General features: G+C 44.9%; 1 protein-coding gene across 1 annotated transcript; it reads right to left on the reverse strand.

Annotated features, from left to right (window-relative positions):
* Nucleotides 1–1,480: 1,480 nt before the first annotated feature.
* Nucleotides 1,481–12,324, reverse strand: NUDT7 (nudix hydrolase 7). The gene is made up of 4 exons (XM_082862057.1): nt 12,253–12,324; nt 9,623–9,776; nt 7,034–7,192; nt 1,481–2,338 (listed from the first exon to the last, which is right to left on the reverse strand). The coding sequence occupies exons 1-4, from the start codon at nt 12,285–12,287 to the stop codon at nt 1,970–1,972; spliced, it is 717 nt and encodes a 238-aa protein (XP_082718183.1). The 5' UTR covers nt 12,288–12,324; the 3' UTR covers nt 1,481–1,969.
* Nucleotides 12,325–12,589: the final 265 nt, after the last annotated feature.

Genomic DNA, 12,589 nt, shown 5'->3' on the forward strand with positions numbered 1-12,589 from the left:
CATGGGTGTCATTCAGCGTGTAGACTTCAGCTGAGCCACCTCCTCTTAGAAACCAGGCAGGTCTGTGGCGTTCGCATAAACAGTTCAGAAAGGTGGCTTTCCACACAGCCAGAGAGGTCAACCACCTACCCGGCAATTACACCGCTGTCAGATTGTAAATACACATTTGCAAATGCCTCCAAAATTGTTCGGAAACAGCTTAGGCCTGTTCACGCAGGGCTAGTTACAGAATGTTAATGGGGAAACTCGCCCACCATCTGCTTTCGTGGTTGGAGCCAGATTTGCGCCATTTCAACATTTATGGGTATAAAGCAGCAGATCAAATGTTCTCCTCTGCCAGCTCTCGGAAAATCAAAACTCAGTAGCAATGGACAGTTGCATGGCTGACTGATGAGTTTACTGTGGGCATCACATTTTCAGCTACAACACAGTCTTATTAAAAATGGTCTGGCTTTCTAAAAATCTAATAGTACTCAGGAAGATGGGAACGTGCCATCGTACAATTGAGGTTATGTGGCTTTATTCAAGCCCCCCCCCCATCCGGTGCAGGACGGCTGATACCGTAATTAAACGAAGAAACCCCTGCGAACTCTAAAGCATGATATATGGTGATGCCCACTAAGATGTGGTAGATTTCAAGGCACACGGTTCAGAATGTTTGTCTCTTTGGCTTTTGATTTGGGGACTGTGCTTGAAATCAGTGTTTTTCTGCTATCATGTTAAGACAGATAATGGTATCTCTCCTGATTGCAGGCCTGTCATAGTCCTTCATTTCAGTTATTTTGGATGATGACTGCCAAACCCCACCAACACCTAAAGTTGTCCTGTGCACGTCCCAGAACTCATATGTTAAATGCAGACCATCCTGCATTCTAATTGCTGGCAACACCCCAGGTTTGGGTGAATATCCAGCCAACCATTTTCAAGTGTTATCGTGTATTATTAGGGCTATAGCTCTGCTGTAACAGTGACTCCAAGTTACAGTGGCAGAAATGACAGAATTTTATTTTTCTCCCATGTAACAGTCCCAAGTGAGTAGTCCAGGATGGTGGGTTGCTTTGCTCCACAGACTCATTCAGAGAGTCAAGCTCTTACCATCTTTTGGCTCTAACTTTCCTGCAGGAATTGTCTTCATCTGTGTAGTCAAGGCTGGGTTGCAGATAAATCATGGAAAAGGGAAAGAGAATCCAGGGAATCTGGCTTGTCCCTTAAATTGGAGATGACTGCAAGAACGATTTTCACTCACGTTCCATTGGCTTAAGTTAAATTTCAGAGTTACATTTAACTGCACCGGAACTTAGGTAATGCTGTTTCTACCTGGGCAGCTATGGGCTCAGATTCAACGCTACTGCCAAATAAGAAAAGGAGGATGGATTTTGATGGCTGGTCAGAAGTTTCTGTCACATGTAACAACAGATAGAGGTATTACCTCCTACAAACAAGATGAACGCCACAAGATTTAACAAATATTTATTAAGTGCCTGATCCTTTTTCTTACATGTGTGAGGAAAGCATTGTTAGATATACTGTGGCTGAAATTATGCAACAGTATAAACACATTTTTCTACTTAAAAAAAATTTTTTTTTAATTTTAATTTTTATTTACTTATTTGGTTGCACCAGGTCTTAGTTGTGGCAGGTGGGCTTCTTAGTTGTGGCACGTGAACTCTTAGTTGCGTCATGCATGTGGGATCTAGTTCCCTGACCAGGGATCGAACCTGGGCCCCCAGCATTGGGAGTGTGGAGTCTTATCCACTGCACCACCAGGGAAGTCCCCATTTTTCTACTTTTGAAAGACTTTTGCTTTTTCAGATAATAGAGGGGAACTGGAAAAAAGGCAAGGTTTTTACCCTCATATTGCAGGAAACATTCATACCTGTCAAATTCCAACAGCTGGCATTATCGTTGTTCTGTGGAAAAGCCCACACAAACACCGTTTAGAGAGTTATTTGAGTATTGGTCTCATAAATCATAACTTGCTTGTAGCACGTTTATGAAGCTTCAGTAAAGACTCTTCAGAGGATGACATCAGATCGTTGAGATTAAATTCAACCTCAAAGGAGGGTTTTTTCCCCAAAATAATTAAGGCAACAAACAAGGCACATTTTGCAGTCATTCCCCGGATATGATAAGTCACACCATCTTCAGGGTTCGTGTACTCAAAGCAGTGAATAATAATATGATGACCAGAGCGTGTCAGGTGATTCTGCTGGTAGACGCTGGGATGCAGGAAATATTCCAGAGGCACCAGGAACACATTCTTAACTTCATCGGGGTTAGGCTTGGCCTGGAAGTTGGAGTCTATAAATCCTACAACAGGGGTTATCAATGTATCTCTCTGAAAGCAAAACACAAAAGATACAAACTGAGAAGTGAAGACATACCGTTTCAAAAAAAGCATGGTTAAAAGCATGCCACTTCTACATGAGCTAAGCTCACAGGCCAAAGCAGTCAGTTACATAAAACTGGCTCCATAAGTAAACTTTATGTCCCCCTAAATGGGAGTGGTCTCTGCCCTAACTGAGGCAGCATCTCAGATGAGTCTGAAAATGATATTTTTGGGGAACATAAATTGGTACAATCTTTTGGAACAGAGATTTAGTAATATTATAAAAATGTGCTCCCTTTGGCCCTGAAATTGCATTTGTGTGGGTACATCTGTATGATAAATTCCTACCAGTGAGAAAAGATAAACGTACAAGACTGAAGCATTATTTGCAATAGTCCCAAACTAAAGTTATCACTGCTCAATGGATATTTAGGGTAGATCAATTACGACTATATCCATATAATGGCGTACTATGCAGCCCTTAAAAAGTATGTGATCGACACCTTTCCTTATCAGTATAGACAAGTATGTGCCATCTTACCAATAGAAAAGCGACATCCTATTAATTGTGGCATGTTCCCACTTGTGGGAAATTTTAGAGATATGTATGTGTGTATATATATACTGTTTTACATAACATACATGCTTATAAGTGGGGGGGGGGATTTCTATTTACAACCACTACTGTGCTGAAATGAATGTAGGGTGCCGTTAACTGAAAGATACTACTGAAAATCTTGAGGGGGAGGCCTGGAGTTTAGTGTAGGAGCTGATAAGGGCTGCATGACCTTGAATTAGAAAGTGGGAAGAATCAGGAATTCCTGGGAGAACTCCTAAGAGGAAGTGGGTGGGAAAATCCAGGGATACATTGTGAGGCTGGGGTTCTACAGGAGGATAAACAGGCCTGTGGAAAATTCTAAGGAAGGACAACTAAAGCATGTTTAAGAACAGCGATGACTGGGACTTCCCTGGCGGTCCAGTGGTTGACTCCATGCTCTCAGTGCAGGGGACACGGGTTCGATCCCTGGTCGGGGAACTAAGATCCTACATGCCGTGTGATGCAGCCAAAAAAAAAACCAGTGATGACTCAGACCGTTAACCCAATTAACGATGAAAAGTCAGCGTTTGGACCAGGAGAGGAGAATGGGAGCACAGACCTGAGACACCCTTAGAGTGGGAAATCTGGGGTCATGAGTTGCCAGAGGCCAGAGGCTTTGTTCCAGCAGCAGCCCTCACTGTGCCTGGCCCTGTGTGAAGGCTCAGCCTCTTCTGTCCCAGGGTTCCCCAAAGGCGGCCTCTGCGATGAAGACTCAGATGCAAGCGATTTCTTAAGGAAGTGGTGAGGAAGGGCGTGGGGAAGAAAGACGGGGAGGGGGGGAGCCAGGCAAGGATGGGGGTGGGGGGGAGCCAGGCAAGGACGCCGTGGGGGCCCGCGGGGTGTAAAGTGCACCTTCGAGTCTGCCCCACGAGATGAGGGGGCTGGGCTTTCATGCCGCTCAGTCATTGGCTGAGGACGGCCCAGCTGGAAGTAAATCAAGGCAGTGCTGGCTCTCTGTGCAGCAGGGGAGGCGGTTCCAGTAGTCCAAGGGCACGGGTCTTGGAAGAAAGCTGCTGGTGTGTGTATCAGAAACACGGCCTGAAATGACTAAGACGGCATCTGGACAGAGCCTGGAGTACTGCTCAGCACGCATCCGTGGCTGCTATTTCCATTCAAAGACCATAACCTTCTCTAGAATCCAACACCCTCCCCCTGATTCTTCACAACAACCTGCCCACGAGGAAGCTTGAACAATGGCAACTGGACAAGAAAAAACTTGCCCAAGGTCACATCCAGCTAACACTTGGCAGAAACCAGGATTCGACCACGGGCCTGCTGCCCACACACTCAAATTCTATCAAACACGTGTCACCATATCTCCAAGATGGCACACTAGCGGGTGGCTCAAATACGACGGTGGAGAGTTCCCAGCTGCAGCTCAGATTTCATCCCCTCCCGAGGACTGAGGGCCACACTTGTTAGGCAGGTGCATGGAAAGTGACTTTGCATGGCAGTGCTGGCCCTTAAATTGGTATGTCAGAGCCTGAGGAAATGGGTGGGGAAAAAAAAATCAAAGCCTCAAAAGGAGATCATGGTTTAAGACTGAATGTTTCAGATGCAGAGTCAGGCACGTTTAACATGGTTCAAGCTTAGAAGAGTAAGAGAGACTGTGGGAATCTGTGGATGAAGCAGCATCTCTGGACATCCGGTCTCTAGAAACACAGGTGTCTGAATTGGCAGGGGAATAAAGGGTGGTGCGTGGCAGACATCCTAGGACCCATAAAACTCTGAATTTGGCCATTTGCTGAGTTGAAACGCCATGGAGACAGGCTTCTGCTGTGGACATAGGGTGAGGCAGGCTTTAGGGCCCCTGGAAGAAGCTGCAGGCTATTAGAAGCATCCCGGGAAGTCAGGATACACCACTGAAATGTTACAGGAATTGGGCCTTTGGGAGGCAAAGAAAAGGATCGAGACTGGCAGGTATGGGCCACGTACAGAGAAAAAGGAGAACTGTCCCCCAAGGCCTTTGCAGAGAGAAGTTCATACGTGTATGACAAAAGGACAAGCAGGTTGGGGGCTGGAAGGCGTGGGAGGGTTAACGCCGGGTGTGGGTAAAAGCCAATGACACCCCAAAACATCTCTGGGCATTGCCCTGTGTTCCCTGGGGGACAAAATTACCCCCAGTTAAGAACCACTGGATTAGATTATGCTTCTAAGCATTAAATAAATGGCATTTTGGTAGCACATTTAAAAGATCTGCAAGGTCCAAAAAACAAAATGACCCTCACTAGCACTTCTAAACACAGTACACCTTTCTTGAAAGACTTTGTTCATTCTAATTTCTCGTTGATGTGATCAGCATTATATCAAGAGCAGGTCATCTTAGAAACCTCCTGCTCCGGGAGCATCTGGTCCACGGAAATCTCCTGAAGACCCATAAACACCTGTGGAGACTGTTGTATCCTCTCCCCTCAAGGGCAGAACTCAGTAGCTCCTGAGGACCTTGGAAATGGAGTTACTCTTACTTTGGGAACTTACAACCATTATGCGTTTTGTCAAGAGTTCTAAAATCAATCCCTAAGATGTGCTGGGGGATTTGCAGACCTCCTCTGAAACGGGCTCCCAGTAGAAAACACAGTTGAAGAGGAAGTAATTGACACGTATCTTGTCCTAATCCCATGTTCCTTTTCTCTGTCTCATTTCTTTTTCATCAAGGATGCATTTATTGCCATTAGCTTCTTCCAAACTAAATCTCCCTTGAGTGGTGACCTTTCTATTTTTAAAATGGACCCAACTAAGACATATCTCAGCACCACCGATCTTCACAAAGGGCGATCTGGTTTTCTAATTTTTAGGTATCAGTGGGATTCTTCCTTTGACATAAAAATTCACCTGGAAGCCCGATATTATTTAAAACATAAAAAAATTTACACCTACCTCTGATATGTGATGAGTACAGTTCACCTCTGTGATATTCTTCCCTCAAGCCCATAAACCTCGCTTAACCAGGAGAAAAATATCGGATAAACCCCAATTGAGGAGCATTCTAGAACATACCTGACCAGTACACCTCAAGAGCGTCAAGGTCATGAAAATAATGGAATGCTAAGAAACTGTCACAGATCAGAGAATAAGGAGACATGACAACCAAGCACAACATGGTGTCCCGGATCTCATCCAGGACAGAAAGGAGGACATTAGTAGAAAAACTAGTAAAAGACAAGAGTGGAGTTTAGGTAATGGTAATGTACTAACATTGGTTTCTCAGTTGTCACCAACGTACCACAGTGATGTCCGACGTCAAAAATGGGGGCACCCGTGTACGGGTATGCGAGAACTCTCTGTGATATCTTTGTGACTTTTCCGTGAATCTGTAACTATTCTAAAATTAAAAGTTTATATGAATAATGTTATACTGATAAAACGACGCTGTTATCCAACTTCATATTTACTCCTTCTAAAGTCAATTAGTATTTACTTCTTCTAAAGTCAATTAGTACAACAACGAAATTGTTGTGTTCAGTTCATATGAAATAAGGTCTGGCTATCTCAGCCCCAGGATTCATTTTGTTGTTATGTTTGTTTGTTTGTTTGGTATATACTATCAAGGAAATCCTGCTTCACACAGAAATGCAGTTACAAGCAGTAACTGTTTTTAAACAGCTTCCCTAGTGATCTCAGGATACTGCTCAATTAATGTGACCTGGAGAAACTTGGTTGCACGGTATGTGCAAAACTGAGTATCCTTAGGGCAAAAGTGATAACCCTGGTGGCCTCCGAGGGGCTGAAATTTGGTATGCTCAAGCGTGTATTATTGTTGCAAGAGAATTCTCAAAATAAATGCGTACTGGAGAAAAATAAATGTGAACTGAATGTTAATGAAACAATGCTGAGGCATCTGCAGGGTTCCACAGCACCTGGTTTGAAAACCACTGATGGAGTTCAGCCCTTTCATTTCTGGATGGGGAAGAAGGGGCCCATTCAGGAAGGGGGGCTTGCCTAAGGCCTCTTAGCTCACAAGGGGCAAAGTCCACACATGAACCAGTCTCTTGACTCGGTATAGCACTCTTGAGGGTCATGTTTGGCCAAACATGGAACCCTGAAGATAGTGTATCCACTGTGAGCTCATGAGAGTCTAAGAAACCCAGTTCCATCCCAAGCCTTACATCAAACAGCACTGGTACCAGGCGGCAGATGACCTCCACTTGATGAGGATGCAGCCCCACTTCCTCCTGGGCTTCCCGGAGAGCCGTGGCCACGTCATCCGCATCTGTAGGTTCGTACTTGCCTCCAGGAAAGCAGACCTCTCCAGGTGACCTTCTCAGCTGGATATGGAAAGAAAAGAGCTGCAGTGTGTGATTCCAAGTTTGCTACTGTTCACTCATTCAACAAGTATGCGCTGCATTTCCATCTTGTGCCAGAGACCATTCCCACACTCGTGGGAATAAGTGGGAATGCGACCAAAAAGAAAAGTTGTTTTTTTTTCTTGAATCCTTTTAAAAAATGAACTTGGAGAACTACCCTCACTTCTGATTTTTCTCTCCTTGCCCTCCAAAGATACCATACACACACAAACAGATTTACATGGATGAGGAGAAAAAGTGGAACAAAAGGAGAATGAAAACAGCAATGTCATCAATCATCTTTACTGAGTGCTTACCATGTTCTCATGCTGCTTCACGTGGATTTCTTTTCACTGAGTCCTCAGAACAGTTCTAGAAGTGACTGTTTTTTTAAAGTGTTTGTTTAATTGGGGTCAAATTCACATAATATAAAATTAACCCTTAAGAAAAAAATTTTTAATATGTTTTTTCATTGAACTATAGTTGATTTACAATGTTGTATTAGTTTCTGGTATACAGCAAAGTGATTCAGGTATATATATAGATACATATATTCTGAGACACAGATATATATTCTGATGTCTATATCATATATATATATATATCAGATATCTATATCTATATATATCATATATATATATCTCTATCATCTATCTGCCTATCATCTATCATCTGTCTATCATCTATCTAACATCTATCATCTGTCTATCATCTATCTATCTTCTATCTATCTGTCCTTCGTCTATCATCTATCTATCTATCATCTATATATCTAACATCTATCTGTCTGTCTATCATCTATCTATAATCTATCTATAATCTATTATCTATCTATCATCTATCAGTCTGTCTGTCTGTCTATCTATCATCTATCTATCACCTATCATCTGTCTGTCTGTCTGTCTCCTGGGGCCCTGCTTATATGACTCCAGGGAGGGACACAGCTCCAGTAATGCCTCAGGGAATTTCTTACTCCCACAGCCAAATAGGGCCTAAAGTCAGGTGTAATTAGATTGAAATACTTCTTTGAAAAAAAATGTGACCTTTTCACGTCAGAATTTATGGTCTAAGATGATTCTTACGTAATAATCAATAGGCAGAGCAACTCCGAGTGAAACCGAGACCCATTTTGGGGTTCTCTAGATTTTCTACATTACTGTCTGTCTGTCTGATAATATTAAAAATATATTTCAGTGCTTCTCTGGTGATTTTGGCAGAGCTGGGAACAGACCCTGGTCCCTGCTTCCCACTGAGTACCTCCCCCTTGGAACTTGGATTTTCATCATCTCATGTGTTTATGTCATTGTTGCCAGACCCAGACCACAGAGAACCCACACATGTCTAATCCCAAACCCAAAAAACTTCAGCTGATTCCTCAGCTTCCCCCTGACCCCACCCAAGGGATACTTCTTATTCTGCTTACAAAGCCTATTTTCTCATTATTGTGGCTTGTTTTGTTTTTTGTACTAGGATAACTTTGAAATGACTGCTTCCCCAACTTTTCCTCAGAAGTACCCCCAATAGCAAGGGAGAGTGACAGTACCCAGGGGTGTACCCAGGGGAACTCCATTCCCAAGCCCAACATTTCTTTAAAGTGGAACGATTTATCATAAAAACTCAGGCCACATGTGCTAATGACACTAATGGTGACAGCTGAGACTTGCTGAATCCTTGCCAAGTGCCAGCGCTGTTTTAGGTGCTTTACATTTGTTACCCTGTAGAGCCCTCACAGCAGCCCTATGATGCAGGTACTAATAGCTTGTCCTCATTTTGCAAGTGAAGACATTACAGCACAGAGAGGGTAATTAATTAGGACAAAGTCACACAGCTTCAACAAGACTGCATTCGAACATAGGCAGCCAGCTTAGGGCCCAGGCTGTCAACATCAGTGCTCTAGAATTTTCACATTATACCTGGGGTGGGAGTAGTGTAAAACAGTGGGTCTCAGTGGGGGCAATTTTATCCCCTCCCCATCCCTGCTGAAACAGTAGGCAATGTCTGGAGACATTTGTGGTTGTCACAAAAGTGTGTGTGAGTGTGTGTGTGTGTGTGTGTGTGTGTGTGCGTGTTACTGGCATGTAGTGGGTAGAGGCCAGGGATGTTGTTAAACATCCTATAATGCACAGGGCAACTCCACCAACAAAGAATTGTCCAGCCCAAATGCCAATGGCTGGATAAGGAACCCCGGCCTAAAAGTATTTTAAATTACTTGCTAGCTAAATTACTTATTTTACTTTCCAAAACTTCTCCAACACAGCCCTGTTATCCTGTGGCTTCATGTACTTCTCGAACATCACAATTTTGAGAGTACAGTTGAGAAGCTAGAACCTCAGAATAAGTGCCAGTGATAGCACTTCCTGGGGTTTTCGCATGTCCTGAGACTTTAATGGAAGGAGCCTTTTTGTCACCTACCTTCTCTGACCGAAGGGTGAACAACAGGTAGAGTTTTCCTTCTTTAGCCAACAACGGTAAAAGGATGGAACATTTGTTAGACAACAAGTGAGAATATTTGGTCCCAACGTCATGTTTTCTTAAGCGGGCCTTCGCGTCATCTATCAAACTGTTTCTAAAATGGAAACAAACCAAACAGTTTAGTAACCAGAGTTATGATGTCATACAGAGTGAAGTAAGTCATAAAAAAAAATATCGTATATTAACGCATATATGTGGAATCTAGAAAAATGGTACAGATGAATCTATTTGCAGGGCAGGAATAGAGAGGCAGACATAGAAAATGGATGTGTGGACACAGCGCGGGAAGGGGGGTGTGGGACAAACTGGGAGATTAGGACTGCCGTATATACACTACCATGTGTAAAACTGATAGCTAGTGGGAACCTGCCGTGTAGCACAGGGAGCTCAGCTCGGTGCTGTGTGATGACCTAGACGGGTGGGATGGGGGGTGGTGGGAGGCTCAAGAGGGAGGGCATATGGGGATATACATATACATATAGCTGATTCACTTCATTGTACAGCAGAAACTAACACAATATTGTAGAGCATCTATACTCCTAAAAAAAAAAAAAAGTTCCTAATCCTGACAGTGTTTCTGCTTCATTGTGTGTCCTGGCATTTACCATTTTTGAGTCTCAGTGTACTTTTTAATAATATGGCAGCAGTAATAATACCCAAATCACGTGACTGTTGGCAAGCTAAAATGAGACAAAAAACTACTAAGAACACAGTTCCATACCTGAGTTCACTTCAAAAGCTAAATGAATTTTAAGTAATGGTAAATATTCTTTCAACAGTGCAATAGCTCAGTATTGAAATCCATAATAATATTCAGGAAGACAGGTTTGCAGAGCAAGTCACTGTAAGGTTAGACTCGTAAGGTTAAGGACTTTCTCTTAACCTGGCCCTTGTGTCACATTATCAAACCCTTGTCTTCAAATGCCTTGTAACAGTGGTTCCCAAACTTAAGCAGCAACAGAATCACCCGGAGGTCTTGTTACAACATAGATGGCTGGGTCCACCTGTGACTTAGTAAAAGCCAAATATTTAGATTTATAACCACAAATGATGCCCTGACTCCATAACTATGGGTCTGTTTTGGTCCTTTTGACAGGTGTATTTTATTGCTGGTTTGTGAAGTGGGTTAAATAGTGTCCCCTCCCCAAAACCACCATTATTTGAAAACAGGATGGTATTTGGAAACAGGATCTTTGCAGATGCGATTAGTGAAGGATTTCGAGATGAAATCATCCTGGATTAGGGTGGGCCCTAAATCCAATAACTGGTGTCCTTATAAGAAGAGGAGATGACACAGAGAGACACATATATGGGGAAGAAGGCCATTTGAAGATGAGGCAGAAATTGGAGTGATGGTGCCACAAGCCAAGGAATGCCTGGGACCACCAGAAGCCGAAACAGGCAGGGAGGGTCCTTCCCTAGAGCCTTCAGAGGGAGCATGGCCTTGCTGACTCCTTGATTTTGAGCTTCTAGCCTCAGAACTGTGGAAGAATACATTTCTGTTGTTTTAAGTCATCCAGTTTGGGATACTTTGTTATGGCAGCCCTAGAAACTAACAGTTTGATTTTAACTTTTCTGTGGTTAGGGCAGTTTTGCATAAGGGGCAAAATCGGGTATTTAAGTGAGGCAGACCTGGTTTCAAAGTGTTAGGAACGACCTCTCTAAGTCCCCCTTTCCTCATCTGTGACATGTTGAAGATATCTGTGATGATTAAATGACATGGTTCTGTGGCTGACACTCAGGGTCCAAGGAATGGTAACATGTTATCATAAATGTCTCAGTCCTTAGGCAGTTATTGCCAGAGATGTTTGCTAGTTTTTGCTTCTTTCTACGAGGCAGGATGATCAATAATGTGGTTGGGTAACAGCAGTGGATGTCAAAAGCGACCAAATGGCCTGAAAAGAGAAACGGAATGCTGTCACTGGAGACTCCAGGGCGCATCCCGTGCACACAAGCCCGCGTCCAGAAAAGGAAACTGTCCCTACCGGGAATGCGAGGGACTACTTAAAAGTATGGCTTTTAAGAGGCGCCCAGAACTGACCAGAGGGACCAGCAGAAGCAAAAGTCTGCAAAAACGTCCCCATTAGGGGGCTGGTCCTTGGGGTAATAGCCATAAAAACACCAACAGTAGCAGCCACCCCATTCTGGGCATGGGCTCATCTCACCTTCTTCCCTTGCTTTTCTCATTAAGGTGAAAACACGATCACGTCCTGGCTCAGAGAGGTTACGTAACTGAGACCCAAGATCCCGACCTTGAACCCTGAGCTGCCTGGCGCGGCCTCGCAGTCCCTGAGGTCGGACTCCGGAGACCGGGTGAGCGGAAGAGGGAAGCCCTTGGGGGAGGGGTGTGCACCCACGGTAGCCACAAACGGCTCTGTCTTTGGCGGGAGAAGCTGCGAAGGCCCAGGGACCCTGCGAGCGGCCAGAAGAGGCTCGGAGGGTGGGCAAGGGGGCTCAGCAAAAAGTAGCCAAAAGGCGCCGGTCATACGTGGCCAGCGACCTGTTCGGCCTCGCCGCGATCAAGGCCGGGCCAGGCAGGGCTCGGGGTGCCAGGGCCGGGGAGGCTTTACCTGACTGGCTTCTGGGGAGGAGAGGATCGCCACATCTTCCCCGGGAAAGTTTGTTTCCGGTAACTCCTCGCGGGGCGGGCGGGGGGTGAAAAACAAATCGCCCGGACGGGCACGCGCAGAGCAGCTCTGGGCCTGGGGCGGGGAGAGAGGCGGGGCCTGGGGACGGATATGGGGCGGGGCCTGGGGACGGAGGCGGGGATGGGGCGGGTTCTAGGGTCGGAAGCAGGACTGAGCCGAGAGCCGTAGGCGGAGGATCGGGGCGGGGCGAGACTTGAGGGCGGGGCTAGTGGGGCTTAAACGTCGCGCCCTCCCGGTCGCGCAAAGTAGCTCTCAGCTT

Source organism: Leucopleurus acutus (genome assembly GCF_964270905.1).
Source record: "Leucopleurus acutus genome assembly, chromosome: 20".
Lineage (NCBI taxonomy): Eukaryota > Metazoa > Chordata > Mammalia > Artiodactyla > Delphinidae > Leucopleurus > Leucopleurus acutus.